We start from the raw sequence: 18,757 nt of genomic DNA on the forward strand, positions 1-18,757 counted from the left end.
CCGCATAGGGATGAAGAAGCGCGCGACCCGAGGCGGTATTGAGGAGGAGCCCCGGGATTGGCTGTCGCAGGTGTCAGTGGGTGGGCGGAGCCAGCAGCTGAATATTTAAAGGTGTTATTCGAGACGGCGGGCCGCCATTTTGAGAAACTCCGTCGGAAGAGGCAGAAGGCCGGGAATTTTCTGGTTCTTAGACCAGAGAGGCCGGATGGTGAAATCCTCTCTCCAGCGGATACTCAATAGCCATTGCTTTGCCAGAGAAAAGGAAGGAAATAAAAGAAGCTGCACCATGCCTCTTCTGAGTATTCCCAGTAATAGTGAAAGGTAGGCGGCCTCCTCCTACGTGCCAGCGACCAGACGTGTGTCCGCAGCCCGTGCTCTGCCCTGTGACGTACTCTGGCGCTCCGTGTGGCTCTGCGGGAGTCAGCAGGTTCAAGTGGGTGTTTCCATAGAGGCCGGGGCCTAATAAAGCTGTCACTGGAGCGGGCAAGGCCGCCTGTCCGTACAGGTGTATTTGCTACATACAGCAGTCTCCAGGCTTCTTTTTGCAGGGTAATCTGGGGGCCAGTTGTCCTTGCAGACCCTGTATGAGAGGCTACAGCCAGGCTTGAAGTAAACAAGTGAATGAGGAAGAGGTGGAACTGCCCCTCCTTCCCCGGCCCTGTATAGATTAGGGGGGGTGTTGCTGACACATTTGAATGCACGCATCAAAGTCGCATTGCTAGATAATACCACATTCCTGCCAGGCAATAAATGTGTACCCTTCAAAGCCTGTTTTATTTCTTATGGTTGAGCTGGGATAGTACAAAATAACTAGGAATTTGCCCACCAACCTTACTCTACTGTATATACTTGAAGGTAATCTAGCCTTTGTGTAGGGAGAACGCCTGGGAAGCTTCCATTGTCCCTGCGTTATAAATCATTGGTATGCTTGTTTGTGGTGGTGTTGGCCTGTTGTGTGGTTTTGATACTATCTTGTAATATGTACTGTCATAAATGCAACTTTTTTTTTTACGTTCTGAAGTGTCTGTGCCAGTAGAAATAAAATAGGTTAAACTACTGTAGTGGTTTTATAGCTGACATTGGTAATGTTTCATCTGTGCTCATGCTTAATTGCATAGCCCATGTCTGATGGTCTGTATAGTAAATGGGATTTTAATCCCTGTCTAAAATGTGCGAAGCTCTTGGCTTTTTTTTTCTTCTTTTCCTTTCAGAGTAGACTGCAAATTTATATTGCTTTCGTTAAATGGTTAAAGGCTTGAGGCCTGCAATGATTGTGCACTTTTGCAATCTCTTCTCCTTGTGGCCATGCAGTGTAAATGCTAATCTGTGGTCCATTTCAAAAAATTTTGGTATTCATGTAGTTTTTAATGTCTTATCGTATGCTTAAATACTAACTTTCTAGCCTGTGGCTTTAAGTGACACGTTTCCTGCTAGAAAATGCTTGTGTTCCTGAGGTAGCTGGAAATGGGTAATTGCAATGTGTAATTAACCAACAGCTGCTGGTATACAAAATGGAGATATTATTTTGTGAATGCATGAGGCAGTCTTCAAATGGCTGCTTTTCAGGACTCCCAAATCCCCTTTGGGCATCTGCTTGCTAAATCTGCTGAGATGACGTGAGTGCAGGGTGAGATGGTGCATAGGGAGGAGCCAGAACCACCTCCTGTGCTGGAGGTGAAATTGACACTGAAAAAAAAAAAACAATCTAAAACTAGGTTCTATGTCTATGGGCTGGCTTGTAGGCTACAGTTCCCAATTTATGTTTTAGGTCTAATGTGTATTATCTCTGATACTCTAAAAATTACTTCTGCTTGTTGGGAGTTTCTGTACCTAAAATGCATCGTATCTTTATTTACCATTTAACCTTCTTGTAGATAGGGTTTGCTTACAGTGATAACATTAGAAGGCCTGTTTTAAATCTTTTATCTGATTCTTCGAGCTTTATTAAGTCACATTTTGCTTGCAAATTTCCCAGGAGGTGGGAAAGAAAAGGTTAAATATGAATGTGTTATGTATGATTAGTCAACAGTTTAAATACTTTTTAATTTGTCTAGATTTTCTCAAATATGACAGTTCATGAATTTATACTGCATTTATATTTGATTTAACACTTCACTAATAAGTAAGTCTACACCAGTAGTTCCCAAACAGTGCCGCCGCACCCTAGGGGTTCCTTCCGACACTTGCCGGGATGCCTCAGGTTGGTGGTCCAGCACCAAATCTATTTTTTTATTTTTTTAATGGTGAATGTAAATATGTGGACAAACCTGTTCACCACATAAGGATGACGGGTAAGCACAATTTACTTCACTACATACTAAATTTGTTTTTTTCTGAATTTCTCAATAACAAACTATTGGCTTAGGGGTGCAGTGAAAACAATGCTGATACTCTAGGGCGCAGTTATTCAAAAGTTGGGGAACTACTGGTCTACACACTAATGGTGCTTACACACGGTACAATCAGTCAGCAATATCTATATTGCTGACTGATCTCCCTGCACCTTCCTGGTTTGTTGGATGATTAATGTTCATCCAGCACACCACCAATGACAGGCCAGAGACCTGCGATCAACTATCGTGGGTCCCATTGTAACCTGGTCGATATCGAGCAGGTTGGCCTGGATAGGTGATGGTGGTTGTCCATACATGCCTGTGCATTGCTGTTCATTGGGCACCAAAAAATGAATGCTAACTATATGGTCTATTTTATCGTGCATTTTTATCGTACCGTATGTACACACCATTAGGTGGAGTTTAGCTACTTTAGTGCCCGGGAGCTATCCAGTTTCTGCAACAAGCCCCAATGCTGCATATGTTGTAGATTTCGGCTTGAACACTCCAATAGTGAGCAGGAATCGGTATTAAATAGGGTTTTCAGACTGGTCCCACCAGAGAGCCGTATTCAATTAGAGCGGACCCGCAATACTTTTCTGCCTCCCAGACTTTCCGCCTACGTCGCTTGTTTTGTAGGCGGAAAAGTATCTCGCGCTTGCCCGCTTTACCCCGTAATCAATATGAAAGTACGCAAAAATGGGACCCAGCAGAACTTTAACAGGTGGAAAGTACTGTCAGATTTGGGGAAATCTGCCTGACACCCCCCAAAAGATGCTCTGACATGGGGGTTAGCTATGGTATCCACTGATTTGGCTTGCTGAAGGTATTTGATGTTTTAAACTGGATCAATAGCTGCTAAATAGCGTTTTTGTATACATGGTGCAGAATAGTATTCAGGAGTTTTTTGCATAAAATAACTTCACCCAGCAAATTTGGGGTACTTGAAAATGGGGGCCAGCATATTAAAAGTTGCTAAAGTAAAGTTGGAAAAATCCACCTGCTGCAAGCACCTGCAATCAAAAAAACACTTGGGGCATACTTAGGGACCCCCTAGAGTCAACTTCGCTAGTTTATCTGTCCCACAACATTTCTTTTTATGCCCCAAATTCAGTGGTGTTTTTAAAAATTTTGACAGTTTACCTTTGTGGGGCTGCCTAAAGGCTGCACAGGGGTTCCCACAACGTTGCACCCCAAAACCCCAATTCTGCACTTTTTTCCACCTCCCATTCATAGGCAAAACTTTTCCGCCTATTACATTGACATTCCGCTTAGGCGGAAAGTCTTTCAAATTGAATACGGAATAAAATCAAAACGGCGAAAATGACATCAGCGAAAAGTTTCTGCCAAAAACACGCAGAAACTGCTTTTCGCCTCAAATTGAACACGGGCCATAGTTGCATAACACCAAGTACTTGGCATGGGAGAAGCTTCTTAATGTGGCGTATCCTGTGCATTGTTGCGTGAAATAGCAGCAGTCCCAGGAATTTAATGGCTCCTGGGCGCATAGCGTGACAATTGTCATCGTCATAATTGTTTTTTTGTTTTACTAGAAATGTGTATGAAATTACATTATTAGCAAGTCAAAGTCCCACAGTGAGATTTAGGTGGAAAATAGTAAAACATCTGTGGTGACTTTGTGCAAGAAAGTTATTGTGGCCCTAAGTATATTTCAGCAGTCTTCATTGGTACCTTCCACATATGATCTGGTCATCTAGCTATATGTACAGTTTGGTAAGTTGAAAGTGCTACACTTAAGGGGAGAATTCTTTTTTTTTTTTTTTTTTGCGTCCAAAAGTAATGGGTGCCATTCAGAGCAGTTCAGCTGTTTCTGTGAGCACCCGTCGCTCCCAAGTGCATTGTGTTTAGCCGCATAAAAGATGAGCAGAAATGATTGTTTTCTTCCTTTGGGTGCTCAAAAAACAATTGAATCTCTGCAAAGGTCTAATCCAGTTTTTACTAATTTATGTAGAAGACTTCGTGTTGCTGCCAACTAGCAAGATGCTGGTGGTGTCCAGTTTTCTTATTTTCTCGTTGAACGACAGGTACTAAGGTTACCCTATTTGCATGGTAACAGAAATAATGGAGTTCTGCTAAAGATGGCAAAGATTTACAAATGCAGATGGCTTTCTTCTAGTGTTATGGCTTAATGTACTGTTTAATATAACAGGGTTCAACTACTTGCTAACTTTAAAAAAGTGCAGCAAAGTGTTCAGAAAATGTTTTGTAATTTAATAATTTTGTAAGGTACCATAAGACACAATCACCAGATAGCTGTATAAATGAGACACTTTGAATGTGCTACTGCAGAACATAGGATGTTCTAATTTTACACTAGATGACTTTCTTTTTTGTCTTGTGTTTTTCCACAGTTCCAGGGTTTCTTTCAATTGCTGTAGTAACCTGGGTCCCGGGCCTCGGTGGTGTTCCTGATGTCCCTCACCCACCCCTGAAGATCCCAGGTGGGCGAGGGAATAGTCAGAGGGATCACAATCTTTCAGCTAACTTATTTTATTCTGTAAGTATTTAGTGACCTTAAGTGAGTGTTTCAATCGCTGTCAATTGTCTAGTATGAGTAAAGCTTGATTTGTATGCCTGTTTTTTTTTTTTTTTTACGCCCCGTGCTGGGCATCTATATGAACTGGTGCTGACAGAGCAATGAAATTGTTAGTACTTAACACTGTTAAAAGCACTGTGTTTAGTTGCGCAAAGTGCGCAAGTGGTGTGGGCAAGCAGAAATGTGATAAGTTCGCTGTTTAGGTGCCCAAAGCATGACTTTAGCCGAAAATAGTGGCTAATTCCACCTAAACACTGTGCTTTTGGATGCGCACACGCGCTCTGTCAGGTACCCAGAAAACATTTGAATCCCCCCCCCCGTGGATTCAAGCTTCAGTCTACTGGTGTGGTTCTGTTGCATATTATGTCCAAGGACTATTGTAATTCTAATTTCAGAATGTGACGAAGGTCTGAAATTATACACTGCTCCATCCAGCTAGAAGTATCTGTTCACCTGCAGCTCAGGATTTTTAATTTGTTGGCCCATAATTTGTCAAGCTAACATTGCATCAGGTCGAAGTCAACTAAAATAGCCCAGCAGATAAAAGTAAACCTTTCTTGACATTAAAGAAGTGTCATTTCCACTGTTGCCTTAGTCAAATAATTGCCCTAGTCACATCTGAAACCTAATTTTGCTGTGCTCTTCAAACTCCTATATGCTTGTGAGCTTTGACGTGCATCTTATGTTTAGTGGTCCTAATACTTCCTCTGCTTTAAATAGAATGTGCTGTTTCGGGCATAAATGCATTTTGGCTTTATCTGTACCTATCAAACAAACTTTCTAGCCTTATATTAATATTCAAAATTATACTTTTAACATGGATGTTTATACTCTGGCTGTAACCAGCAAACTGTTCTGCATGTAAACTTGTAACAAATGGTCAATTCATTAACAGGGCAGTTTGTGCACAACACTAAACAATTTCCCTTTATTGGCAATGTTGCCTTCTTGGCTTCCCATCCCTTCAGTTTTTGGAAGTTGGGAGGTGTCTCAATCAGACATTTGGTTAATTTACAGCCCATAGATCTTTTCTTACTCAAGCCCCAACTCTATAGCCAGTTATTAGTGCCTATCCCTTGGCCTTTGTGCAGAGGCTCAGTGATCAGACTGTTTTCCTCTACGGTTTGGGCTAACCCCCTGGACAGGCTGCTACTGTTGCCTCTCCCGTCTGCTTAAGTAATTTCACTTAATATCTTTCTCAAAGAAAAATTGGACAATGGGTTTATTGGAACATGAATGACAAAATGGCCTTCCCACTTCCCCTTGTCAACCTGTAATTTTAAGAGCTTTTGCTAATTGCAAAAACTATTGGCACATAGTCAGGTCCATAAATATTGGGACATCAACAGAATTTTCAGATTTTGGCCTCTATTCACCACCACAATGGTTTTGAAATGAAATAAACAAGCTGTGCTTTAACTGCAGACTTTCAGATTTAATTTGAGGGTAATTACATCCAAATCAGGTGAACGTTGTAGGAATTACAACAGTTTCAGTATGTGCCTCCCACTTTTTAAGGGGCCAAAAGTAATGGGACTATCAACTCAAAAGCTATTTCATGGACAGGTGTGGGCTATTCCCTCATTATTTCATTATCAATTAAGCAGGTAAAAGGTCTGGAGTTGATTCTAGGTGTGACATTTGCATTTGGAATCAGTTGCTATCGACTCTCAATATGAGATCCAAAGAGCTGTCACTATCAGTGAAGCAAGCCATCATTAGGCTGAAAAATCAAAACAAACCCATCAGAGAGATCAAAAACATTAGGTGTGGCCAAATCAACTGTTTGGAACATTCTTAAAAAGAGAGAACGCACCGGAGAGCTCAGCAACACCAAAAGACCCAGAAGACCACGGAAAACAACTGTGGTGGATGACAGAAGAATTATTTCCCTGGTGAAGAAAAACCCCTACACAACAGTTGGCCAAATCAAGAACACTCTCCAGGAGGTAGATGTATATGTGTCAAAGTCAACAATCAAGAGAAGACTTCACAAGAGTGAATATAGAGGGTTCACCACAAGATGCAAACCAGGAAAAACCACAAAAACAGGAAGACCAGATTAGAGTTTGCCAAACATCTAAAAAAGCCATTACAGTTCTGGAACAACATCCTATTGACAGATGAGACAAAGATCAACTTGTACCAGAGTGATGGGAAGAGAAGGAAAGGAACTGCTCATGATCCAAAACATACCACCTCATCAGTGAAGCATGGTGGTGGTAGTGTCATGGTGTGGGCATGTATGGCTGCCAATGGAACTGGTTCCCTTGTATTTATTGATGATGTGACTGCTGACAAAAGCAGCAGAATGAATTCTGAAGTGTTTCGGGCAATATTATATGCTCATATTCAGTCAAATGCTTCAGAACTCATTGGACAGCGCTTCACAGTGCAGCTGGACAATGACCCGAAGCATACTGCAAAAGCAACCAAAGAGTTTTTTAAGACTAAAAAGTGGAATGTTAAGCAATTGCCAAGTCAATCCCCTGACCTGAATCCGATTGAGCATGCATTTCACTTGATGAAGACAAAACTGAAGGGAAAATGCCCCAAGAACAAGCAGAAACTGAAGACATTTTCAGTAGAGGCCTGGCAGAGCATCTCCAGGGATGAAACCCAGCGTCTGGTGATATCTATGCGTTCCAGAATTCAGGCTGTAATTGCCTGCAAAGGATTTGCAACAAAGTATTAAAAAGTGAATGTTAGATTTAGGATTATTTAGTTTGTCCCATTACTTTTGGCCCCTTAAAAAGTGGGAGGCACATATAGAAACCGTTGTAATTCCTACACTGTTCACCTGATTTGGATGTAATTACCGTCAAATGAAATCTGAAAGTCTGCAGTTAAAGCACATCTCGTTTGTTTCATTTCAAAGCCATTGTGGTGGTGAATAGAGGACAAAATATGAAAATTCTGTCAATGTCCCAATATTTATGGACCTGACTGTATATTGAATTATTCTTTAACCTTTTTCATTACACTGATCTATCCACCATTGATTTGCTATATGCTCACCTGCATTCCCCAAATGTTCTGTGCCTATGGCTAACTGTTAATCACTGGACACTCCCAAAGGCAGTGAAATAAGATTTTGTCTGGCGATTAAACGTCATGCCTATGTGATTAGGTTTATCCCCCTTATCCTGGAATGGGCCATTATGTAAAGGCTTCACAAGGGTCAGAGGAAATCCAGGGGAGGCAGGAAACTGATTGCCTGTGGTGCTGCAGGCTAAAAATTATTTGCCATTGCATTAAGCCAAGGGTCTTCAATATTTGGCCCTCCAGCTGCTGTGGAACTACAGATTCCAGGATGCCCTGCCACAGTTTTAGCATGCTGTTATATCAAAACAGTGGCAGAGCATGCTGGGATGTGCAGTTCCACCACAGCTGGAGGGCCAAAGGTTGAAGACCCCTGGATTAAGCCCTCTCCCCTGTCCAGTTCTTTCACTGGAGGAGCTTTCATATTTTTCAAATGGACTGGTTAGGTACTGGTGTTTCAATTCAGCATGATTTGAATAGTGCTGGGAAGGAGCTACTCAATTGACTGCACTTAGTCAGGAGATGCCGGTTACTGCACCTTCGGCTGGGTGCTTGTGGCGCAAAGCCAGAAAACTGCATCACAGCCCTAGTTTAGTTGGGTTTCTGCTCACACCTCAGAAGGGTGCAAGTAGAAAACTTCTAGTCGGGTATTTACAGTGCAGCCAATTGAATGGCTCAGTGAACTCCTTGCCGGAGCTATTCAACATCACGCTGAATTGAAAGGAAGGAGGCCAAGGTTGAATCCTGCTTCGAGGCATGGGAGCTATATCTCCAGTTTGGCCCTGTCTTTCCTGTACCAGATTTTTAAGGCTTTTTGGCATACTACTTTGTATTCTTAGGGTATTGGATAATGAACCAGCAATTGTTATCTAGTCAGTGTAACATTGGTCCTTAGTTTTGTTTGTTTTCTATGTAAAGAGCATCTAGACCTTTTTTTTTTTTTTGTTTGTTTTCTTGCATTGTTTTGACTGCTGTCTGATCTGATTATAACTATTTGGGCACTTATGTACACTTTATGCTTCAACAAAAACAAATGTTTAAAATAGAGTAGTTTCATTTGGACCCATGCTTTGGCCTGCAGCTTGGCACATAAGTACAATTGGGGTAGGCTGAACTTTGCTTGCACCTCCATAGGCTGTGAGCAGACATTGGCCTCTGAGACATATGCTGCAAAGCCACAGATGGCTATAATAAATGATGTGATGCCTTAAAAACAAATTACTGCATAATTATGGAGATGGTACACTTTGCTACATTGTTGGCAAATAAAGACTAACATTTTCTGAAACTAATCACAATATCAGAGTATAGTTGTCCCCTTCAACATCCTGGAATTTCAAAGTCTTTCCTATTTTTGTCCAGGATAATAGGCTGAATATAACAGAGGAGCTTACGTCCAATAACAGGACCAGAATTCTTAATGTGGAAACCAGGCTATCAGACGGCAAACAAGTAGACTGGAGAGCCGTCTTAAACAACAATAACCTGTATATAGAAATCCCAAGTGGCACACTCCCTGATGGGAGCAAAGATAGGTAAGTGTCTATTTGAGAAAGTTTTTTTGTTTTTTCCCCCACTTGAACTGGCAAAAGAATGCAGCACTAAAAAATTCAAAATATTACTGTCCAATAATAAATTTACTGAAATCTTTAGAGTATCTACAATATATTATAAAATACCTGCATTTTCCCTCAGATGAAACACAATAAGCTCAAATGGCTATACTTATAAAATAGTACATAGGCAATGCTTGGGTGACTTATGGTATGTTTCACACTTCTCTGCAACAATGTTTCTCCAATAGCAGTGCAAAATGTATCCAACAAGAAAGGGTATGTGAATAATTGCAGATAAAATGGATAATGTTGCCAAAGTAACTGTGTACACACAGTACGATCAGTCGGCGATAACGATCTCTGACCGTCCTGCACCTTCCCTGTGTGCTGTATTATCATTCATCCAGCAAACCACCAACAGGCAAGCGACCCACACTCAACAATCGCAGGTCCCTAAATAACCTGGTTGAAATCTACCAGGCTGGCATGCGTGCACGGGCACTGGTCGATCAAGTTATCGTAACCAAACTATGTGCCTGCGCATCACTGGTCGTTGGGCACCAAAAAAATGAACAATATGGTCAATATTGTTATCATTCATAGCGTGCATTTTTATCGTACCATGTACGCACTATAAGACGGTCACACTGATTTTGTAAAAACAATCCATTAACAGGTGCTGTAATTATGGTGATTGTAAGACCTGGCTCTGAGAAATAATCCAAACAAACTAACAAAGTTCAGATCCTGGTGCCTTCTGAGGAAACCGGGAGTCGATGCACTTGGAGGAATTTGTCAAGGATCAGGTTATATGGACCCTCACTTTTGCACTTTGATATCCTGCTAAGCCATACCTTTGGAACTCTGTCGGTCCCGACTTTTCCTTTGCCCACAGAGGAGCTCTGACACCCTTGATCTGTTGCATTGGCCGTGCAATACTGCACTCTGAAATAGTGGTGATTTGGATCCCCAAGATACGCTTACTGGTTTGCGGCCACTCCCAGCCCGGCACCACTTGCAGAGGACCGCATTGCCAGTGCGTGACTTAAGTCAGACTAGGGACTGTTCATTTAAAAATCTTCAAATACATGTCTGCTGGACTTGGCTGCACCTGGTTCTGACACTTTAGGTGAAGGAGCACACTGTACTAGTGACTGGTTAGGAGCCCAAGGACCATTCAATCTAGCGACTCCCCATATCGGCTCCACCAGGCATTCCAGAATAGGAGCGGCTGAACTTATCTACCAGTATCTCCAGGAACAATAGTATTCAATCTATTATGGAGCGTACACACGGTCAGATTTGTCAGACTTGTCAGATGAACGACTGAACGATTTGTGACTGCATTAAAATGAATGGAATCGTCCAAGTCTAACTGCAAACCCATCAGATGTCAGATATCGTTATCTGACAAACGGGAACGCGCATCGTTGATCGTCCATCGTTCAGGCATGTCAGATATGAACGATTTTCCTTCAGATATGAACGACTGAACGATTTTTAAATCGTTATCGTCCATATCTGAAGAAAAAATCTGATCGTGTGTATGCACCATTACTTTCTGCATCTGGGTGAGTTCCCATGTTCATGGACTTTACAAATTTAGCACCAGGTTCTGATCTGTTAGTTTTTGTTTAGATTATTTCAGACCCCGATTTTACGATCACCATAATTACAGCATCTGAATTTATATTTTTACATAATCAGTGTGACTTACAAGCATTGTCTATGTACTATTTTATATGTATGGCTATTTGAGCTTATTTTATCTAAGTGAAAATACAGGTATTTTAGAAGTAGATATACTCTACCTTCAAAATATTCCTGTCTAGTAATTTACTGAATTCTTTACAGTGCATCATTCTTTTCTTTCTGTATTGCCATTATTAGTGGGTAGCAGAACACACTGAGCTGTAGTTCAGAATTTAGGGTGATTGCCACTATACACCAGCACACCATATTTACATACATTACAAATATGGAAGGCCTTGGTTTTTGTACACCATAGTATATGCAATACTGTCAAACTTTTGTTACTAGAATAGTACAGCCATGGCCAAAAGTTGAGAATGAAAAGTATTGGCTTTCACAAAATTTGCTGCTTCAGTGTTTTTGAAGTAAAATGAAAAGCATTTCATAAGCGTCAAAGGCTTTTATTGACAATTACATTAAGTTTATACAAAGAGTCAATATTTGCAGTGTTGACCCTTCTTTTCAAAGACCTCTGCAATTCACCCTGGCATGCTGTCGGTCAACTTCTGGGCCACATACTGACTGATGGCCGCCCATTCTTGCCTAATCAATGCTTGGAGTTTGTCAGAATTTGGGTTTTTGTCCACCCGCCTCTTGAGGATTTACCACAAGTTCTCAATGGGAATAAGGTCTGGGGAGGTTCCTGGCCATGGACCCAAAATTTCACAGTAAAGCATCCTGAGTCCATTCATGTGTGGGGTTGCTTCTCAGCCAAGGGAGTGGGATCACTCACAATTTTGCCTAAGAACACAGCCATGAATAAAGAATGGTACTAAAACATCCTCCAAGAGCAACTTCTCACAACCATCCAAGAACAGTTTGATGATGAACAATGCAGTTTCCAGCATGATGGAGCACCTTGCTAAAAGGCAAAAGGTGATAATGAAGTGGCTCGGGGAATAAAACTTAAAAATTTTGGGTCCATGGCCAGGAAACTCCCCAGACCTTAAGGTACCCATTCACTTAGACATGAAAACAACTGCACGATTATGAAATTTTAATCGTGCAGTCGTTTGTCAGTCTGTGGTGTGCCTACACTGAACGACCAGTCGTTCAGTGTAGGCACATGAATAATCTGCAAACATGCTGAACGTGATATTGTCAGGTTGTCCAGCATGTTTGCCCGATGTCGACTAGCGTGAGCACGCATCGCTGGTCGTTTTTAGACATTTTTGCAAACTATTTGTGAATAACGTTATCGTTCAATCGCTCAACTTAATCGTCTAGTGCAGTGGTTCTCAAACTCTGTCCTCAGGACCCCACACAGTGCACGTTTTGCAGGTCACCCAGCAGGTGCACAGGTGTATTCATTACTGACACATTTTAAAAGGTCCACAGGTGGAGCTAATTATTTCACTTGATTCAGTGTGGAGACCTGGAAAACATGCACTGTTGGGGGTCCTGAGGACAGAGTTTGAGAACCTGTGGTCTAGTGGATGGGCGCCTTTAATCCCATTGAGAACTTGTGGTCAATCCTCAAATTCTGGCAAACTCCAAGCATTAATTGGGCAGTAATGGGCGGCCATCAGTCAGTATCTGGATCAGAATTTGACAGCATGCCAGGGTGAATTGCAGAGGTCTTGGAAAAGAAGGGTCAGCACTGCAAATATTAACTTTGCATAAACTTAATGTAATGGTCAATAAAAGCCTTTGACACTTATGAAATGCTTGTAATTTTACTTCAGTATACCATAGTAACGTCTGACAAAAAAGGTCTAAACACTGAAGCAGCAAACTTTGTGAATACCAATACTTGTGTCATTAACTTTTGGCCATGGTTGTAGACTTCCTACATTCTAAAGATATGTGATAATGGTACAGAAGGAAATACAGGGTCTGCAAATGCAATAACTATTGATTGCAGTGGTAGTGACCTGATGGCCTAATCCATTTTGTAACAAAGTAGCAGACATCTGTCTACTTGAAAACTAGTTACTCATATTAAATGTCTTAAGGGCTTACTGATGAATCTAGTCTCACATTAAGCTTCATTTGTGTTTTAGTTTGTGGTAGCTTGCAAAGTACCACAACTTCTGGCAGATTTTGAGATCTAATTTTGCTTTTTACCCTTGATATTCAGTATATTTCAATCTAATGTCTAAAGGAGCTGCTGCACAGCTTACTTTTCATTAAAATGACATGAACATCTCTGTTGACTAGAGCTCAATTGTGATATTTGTTGACTTAGGTCTTTCTTTCATGATAATACTGTTACGAGTAAATTTATTACCAGCTATTTGTGTAGTGCACACATTCCGCAGCACTTTAATTAGGGCCACACTGTTGCGACAGTAATGCTAACCATTACACCAGAGCTTCCCAAACGTGGTCCTCAAGGCTACCTAACAGCTCAGGTTTTAGAGATCCATGGCTGAGCACAGGTGACTTTATTAGTTTCTCAAAATTGTTGGGCAGCCTTGAGGACTGCATTTGGGAACCTCTGTATTACACAATTTGTGCCACCCAATGGCCATAGTAATGTAGCCAGTGGTCGCGTTGAGCAAAAGCAGTTGTGGGTTCCATGGGCCCACCTCACTTTAAAAAATTGGGGTCCTACTGCTGAGTCCTATCACATTTTGGGGGATGATGGCAAGCAGCAGTTGGGGTAGAGCTTGGTGATTAAGGCAGGGAGAAGCTGGGATAGAGGAGTAAGGGCAGGCACTGCTGGGGGTAGGTAGGGTAAGTGCAGACAGCAGCTGCAACAGTGCTGGGGGGGCAAAGCAGATGGTAGCTGGCATTACTGTTGGGCAAGGAGGTGGTCAGGAGCAGGCTATACTGGACTGGGGTTGGAAAGGGGGCATAGCTAGATAGCAGCTAGGGCAATGGTTACCTTTTTCCTCCTGCTTGGAGCACTCAGCCAGGTCACTGTCTGCCTCTAGCTTCCTCTTGTGATGCGGTGTCCACCTCCCTAGGGAAAATTAAAATAACCTCCATCACCCGCTAGAACAAGGCTCGACAAAACCTGGGGGCCAGGTCACCATGGTGACAAGATTTGAGGGCAACACCCTGCTGCCGCTAGTGTAGTGCAGACCGTGAGCGCGGTCCACACTACAGAGCAAACACACAGCACTGCATAGGGTGCCCAAAGCATGTTCTTTCACCTGGACCCACCACTCTCTAGTTCGGCCACTGCCTACGGCAGCTTTACTTGCCCGTGGTTTTTTGGCTGCGGAGGGGTGGTCTTTCTGGGAGTTAGTTGCCTAGAGAGGTAAGTTAGCTGCTCAGTAATGTGGCTGTGGGAGGGTGGTTTACCTGCAGTACCCAGGTAGTGTTGTGGCCATGGGAGTTGATTGCTGGGGCGTAGGTGCTCAGTAATGTGGCCCTGGGGCAAGGGGGAGGTCTGGCTCTTACACTTTCATCCTGTCTCCTAGATTTTAGACTGTTCTTCCCAGGCTGTTTTCTGCGGGCGCATCGCCCGGCAGAAACAGCCTGCCGCGTGCCACTTTCCCCTGCTGTGGAACGCTGGCCTCTGAAGTAACCGGAGGCTAAAGAAGCCTCCGATCGCTTCAGAGGCAAGCGTTCCCAGTGATGCACTGCGATGAGGAGCCTGCCCCATGCGCCTGGATCTAGTTAGATCCAGTCAGCGCGAGGCAACCGGAGTGGGACTGCAAGCGGCCAGCAAGTAAAGGTAAGTGCTGGGCTTGGGCCAGGACCACTCTGGGGGCACTGCCTAAAGGGAACTATTTAAGTCTGGGGGCACTGCATAAGGGACACTATTTAAGCCTGGAGCACTACATAAGGGACCAGTCTGGGGGCACTACTTCAGTCAGGGGGCACTGCATAAGGGCAAAGCTAAACTACAGGGGGCAATGCATAAAGGGGAAAAGTACAGGGGGCACCGTATAAAGGGCACAAATACAGGGGGCACTGCATAATGGGCACTTTTGACTGAGCCAGTGTGGGAGCAGCCTGAGAGCTGTTGGGCTGGATTGGTAAGGGAGATACTCCTTTTCCTGGCGCGCGCATAATTGCGAAGGCCCCCACCTGGTTACTTTTGGATGCCACCCGGCTGGAAGAAAAATTCTGGGGAGAACACTGGAAACATTTGTCAATCCCTGCCCTAGAATGTGCCTGATGGCTGAAGCCGCTGGTAAAAGGAATGTCGTGATGTTCCTGGTTTGATGGTGGTCTGGTAACTTTTTTTTTTTTTTTTTTATGAAATTTCAGATAAGTTAAAATACTTCACCTAATTCACTCGTAAAAACTGACCATTTCAAAGTTAAAAATTTTTTCATGCTGTGAACATTAACTTGCTGTTAGGAATTTTTGTTTTGCAATACTATTTAAATGCTTGTTAGTGTATGTAATTTGACCTGGTATGTAGCTACAGGAAAAGCTATGGCTTGTACATTTCTATAAGGTTTAAGATGCATTTGACACCATCTAATTCAATTGTTTACACCTGCAGCAGTGGGCGCTTGATGGACCAATTCAGTTGTTCCTGTGTTCAGCCATGAATGCTGTGGGTGGACACATTTCTGCCCACTCCTGAGCAGAAATGCGCAAAATCTTTTTTTTTTTTTTTTTTGGGGGGGGGGAAGTCAAACTTCATGCTATCCAGGGCTTTTGACAGGTTAGCTGTTTTACGCAGCTAAACTTGGTCTATTTGGATGCTGCATGGGCATCCAATAACTATTTCATGCTGCCACCCCTAATCTCCTGTCACTTTAGATGGGAGATTAGGTGCAATAATACAATTGAGTCACCCACATGAAGTTATAAATTCAAGAGCATAAATTTGTTACACAATTATGCAAGTTTCCTTTGTAATGTTTCTGAACTGTACTTTATCAAAGCTCTACTTTCTAACAGTTGTTTGCTGAAGCCAGCAAGTGATCCAAACTATAGCACAAGCTTTTTGGTGCCAGGTCTTAAACTTGTCATTTTCCAGGCCAACATGTGCTGACAGTGAATGGATTACCCAATAGTTTAGTTGATTTTTTCTTTTTTTAAGTCTTTATATTTTAACATCCTTTTTTACTTTTGATTTAGTTTTGCTGTTCTGTTAGAATTTGCAGAGGAGCAACTCCAAGTTGATCATGTCTTCATCTGTTTCCACAAGAACAGAGATGATAGAGGTAAGTTCTAATGACTCTGCTATAGATCTTAGCAAATGAGATGTTCCAGAGGGTAATGTTAGTGCAAGGGTTAACAAAATGTAATTCAGGAGTCAAATCATGAAGGTTCATATTTAACAGCAAGCAGGATCTTTCAGGTAGCCAGGAAGAACTAGATCAATATAAATTCATTCTAAATGGAATCAGTGGTAATTCTGTGTCTGCTGTCTTTCATAAAACTTGGATGGTCCTGATTACATAAAATAGCTAACCTGTTCCTTAACAAAGGAAGTGTCATTGTATGCCTATCACTGCAATTTCTACCCATGTACCATTCAGATAGGTGAACAGGTGATAAAGCTCAGACATCAGTGCTGTATACGATGTAAGGAAGGAGGAAGTAAAGTATACCTTGTAAAAGCTTTCGCAGGGAGAAAATTACTCGCCAATAACAATCTCCCAACTTGTAACTAGCTCCACTCCCCAACAAGTTAACACCCATGTGCACAATGCCTAAAAAAATAAAGATGGAATTTAGAAATGTGTCCTTGCTCTGACTTGTAGGGATCCTCCTCCCAGGGTTGTAAAGTGACTTGTATTGTGGACCAGAAACACTTGTATCCCTGGAGGACTCCATGTTGGGAACCCACTTGTGCTGCCTATTGGGTTTGGGCATGTGATTATGCTAACATGTTAATGCAACTTGTGGACTATTGGGCATATTCCAGTAGGCAGATACTGATGGTCTGTAGCTGTATGCTAATGTGACTTTAAATACTGTGACAAGGTAGCATTTGTATTATAGATTTATATTAGCCATTGAATGCAAGGTTAGGACTGAAACGTGTGCTAAATGTTTACAAAGTCACATTTAACATTTTTAATAGCATATATTGGCTTTACAATGTTAATGCATGGAAACATTGCAAGAAACATTCTGTTAGATACGTAATGTTAACATTAATAAGGTTCCAAGTGTCAGACATTATTTTTGCCATTTTACATTTGAATAGCACATGCAGACTTTAACAGTCTTAAGGGGGGCAACCACTACACGCTTTTAGCAGGCGACTGAACGATAACGACGTTATCTTTCAATCGTTTAAAAATAGTTTATAAATGGTGCAGTGTTTGGTCGTTAACGATCAACGATGCGCGCTCCTGCTGGTCGTTTGATCGTCTCGTCAGTCGACCGAACATGCAGGTCAATTTCACTTGATCTATTAAAGAGTTTGCAAATTGTTCAGACTGAAAGAAAATTTCAAGGGAAAATCGTTTAGAGATTGCACAGGGAGTAGATAGTCTAGTGGATGTGCCCCTTTGGTGTTCTGTGGCCTTGGTTCTTACAGGGCAGATAATCCTCTTCTGGGTGCTTGAGCATCAATATTAATACAAAATAACATTTTTAATGTTCCACTAGGGAGGAGAGTTGCTAATCTGATAGTAATATGAACTGCCTTTATTGCCTTTCAGCTGCACTTCTACGAACCTTCAGCTTTTTGGGCTTTGAGATTGTGAGACCTGGACATCCCCTAGTCCCTAAGAGACCAGATGCTTGCTTCATGGCTTACACGTTTGAAAGAGATTCTTCGGATGAAGATTAGAAATCCTGCAATGTCCTGCATCTTTTTAGAGCTGTTTTTTTTTTTCTTTTTCTTTAGTCATCGGTTAAGATGAGTTGTGAAGTCCTATCAACATCTGTTTTCTGGCGTGGTTGTATATTTGCCTTGGTTACTTATCCGGGGTGAAGCAGGTAGTTTGGACAAGATGTTGATTTTATTTTTTCAACCCAGATAATGTTTCTGAATTTGTTTGCATGTTTTGATGTTGAATAAATGCACACTCCAGAGTACTGCAATTTCGGAGGTTTTATGTGTTTTTGTGATATCAGATGTCTTGCTTTAATTCTCTAAATAAAACCTTTAAATTTGTTTTTGAGGGCTTTTTAAACAAAATTAATGTAAATCCAAGGTCTTCAGATTGTATCCAGTAGTAAATCAAATGTATCACTCTTGACAGTGGAGCGTACTCATTTCTACTTTCTGGTCTTAGTCCTGAGTTTGATCTAACGTATTGTTATATAATCAACGTGCTGCTCAGTGAATGGAGACATGTTACAGCAAAGGCTTTAAAGCAAAATGTATTGGTGATGGTTAAATTACAGTGAGGATGTGGGTATTGATGAAATTATAATGAAGTTTGATAAAGTAATGACTAGTGAGGACACTGCACAGATCAGTGTCCACTAAGGAGTGGGCACACACCACCTTCTCCTGGACACTGTCCTGTACACGCAGCGCTCTTGTGACTTCAGGGATGGTCAGGAACAATGTAAAATTTGATGCTGCTTTCTCCCAGTGCCTGGAATATATTTCTAGTTTAAATGGATGGGATGGCATCAATAGTGAACTGAGCCCCATAATGTTTTACTCATTTCATGTTATGACAATTCACCTCACC

General features: G+C 41.9%; 1 protein-coding gene across 1 annotated transcript; it reads left to right on the plus strand.

The window, feature by feature from the left end:
• The first annotated feature begins 115 nt into the window (after window positions 1–115).
• Window positions 116–18,228, plus strand: OAZ1 (ornithine decarboxylase antizyme 1). The gene is given in 6 exon segments (XM_088459845.1): window positions 116–321; window positions 4,706–4,763; window positions 4,765–4,851; window positions 9,295–9,467; window positions 16,233–16,318; window positions 17,771–18,228. Coding segments are annotated over 6 exon segments (651 nt in total). The 5' UTR covers window positions 116–205; the 3' UTR covers window positions 17,902–18,228.
• Window positions 18,229–18,757: the final 529 nt, after the last annotated feature.

This window comes from Taudactylus pleione, unplaced genomic scaffold (assembly GCF_031769625.1).
Source record: "Taudactylus pleione unplaced genomic scaffold, aTauple2 ptg000938l, whole genome shotgun sequence".
NCBI lineage: Eukaryota > Metazoa > Chordata > Amphibia > Anura > Myobatrachidae > Taudactylus > Taudactylus pleione.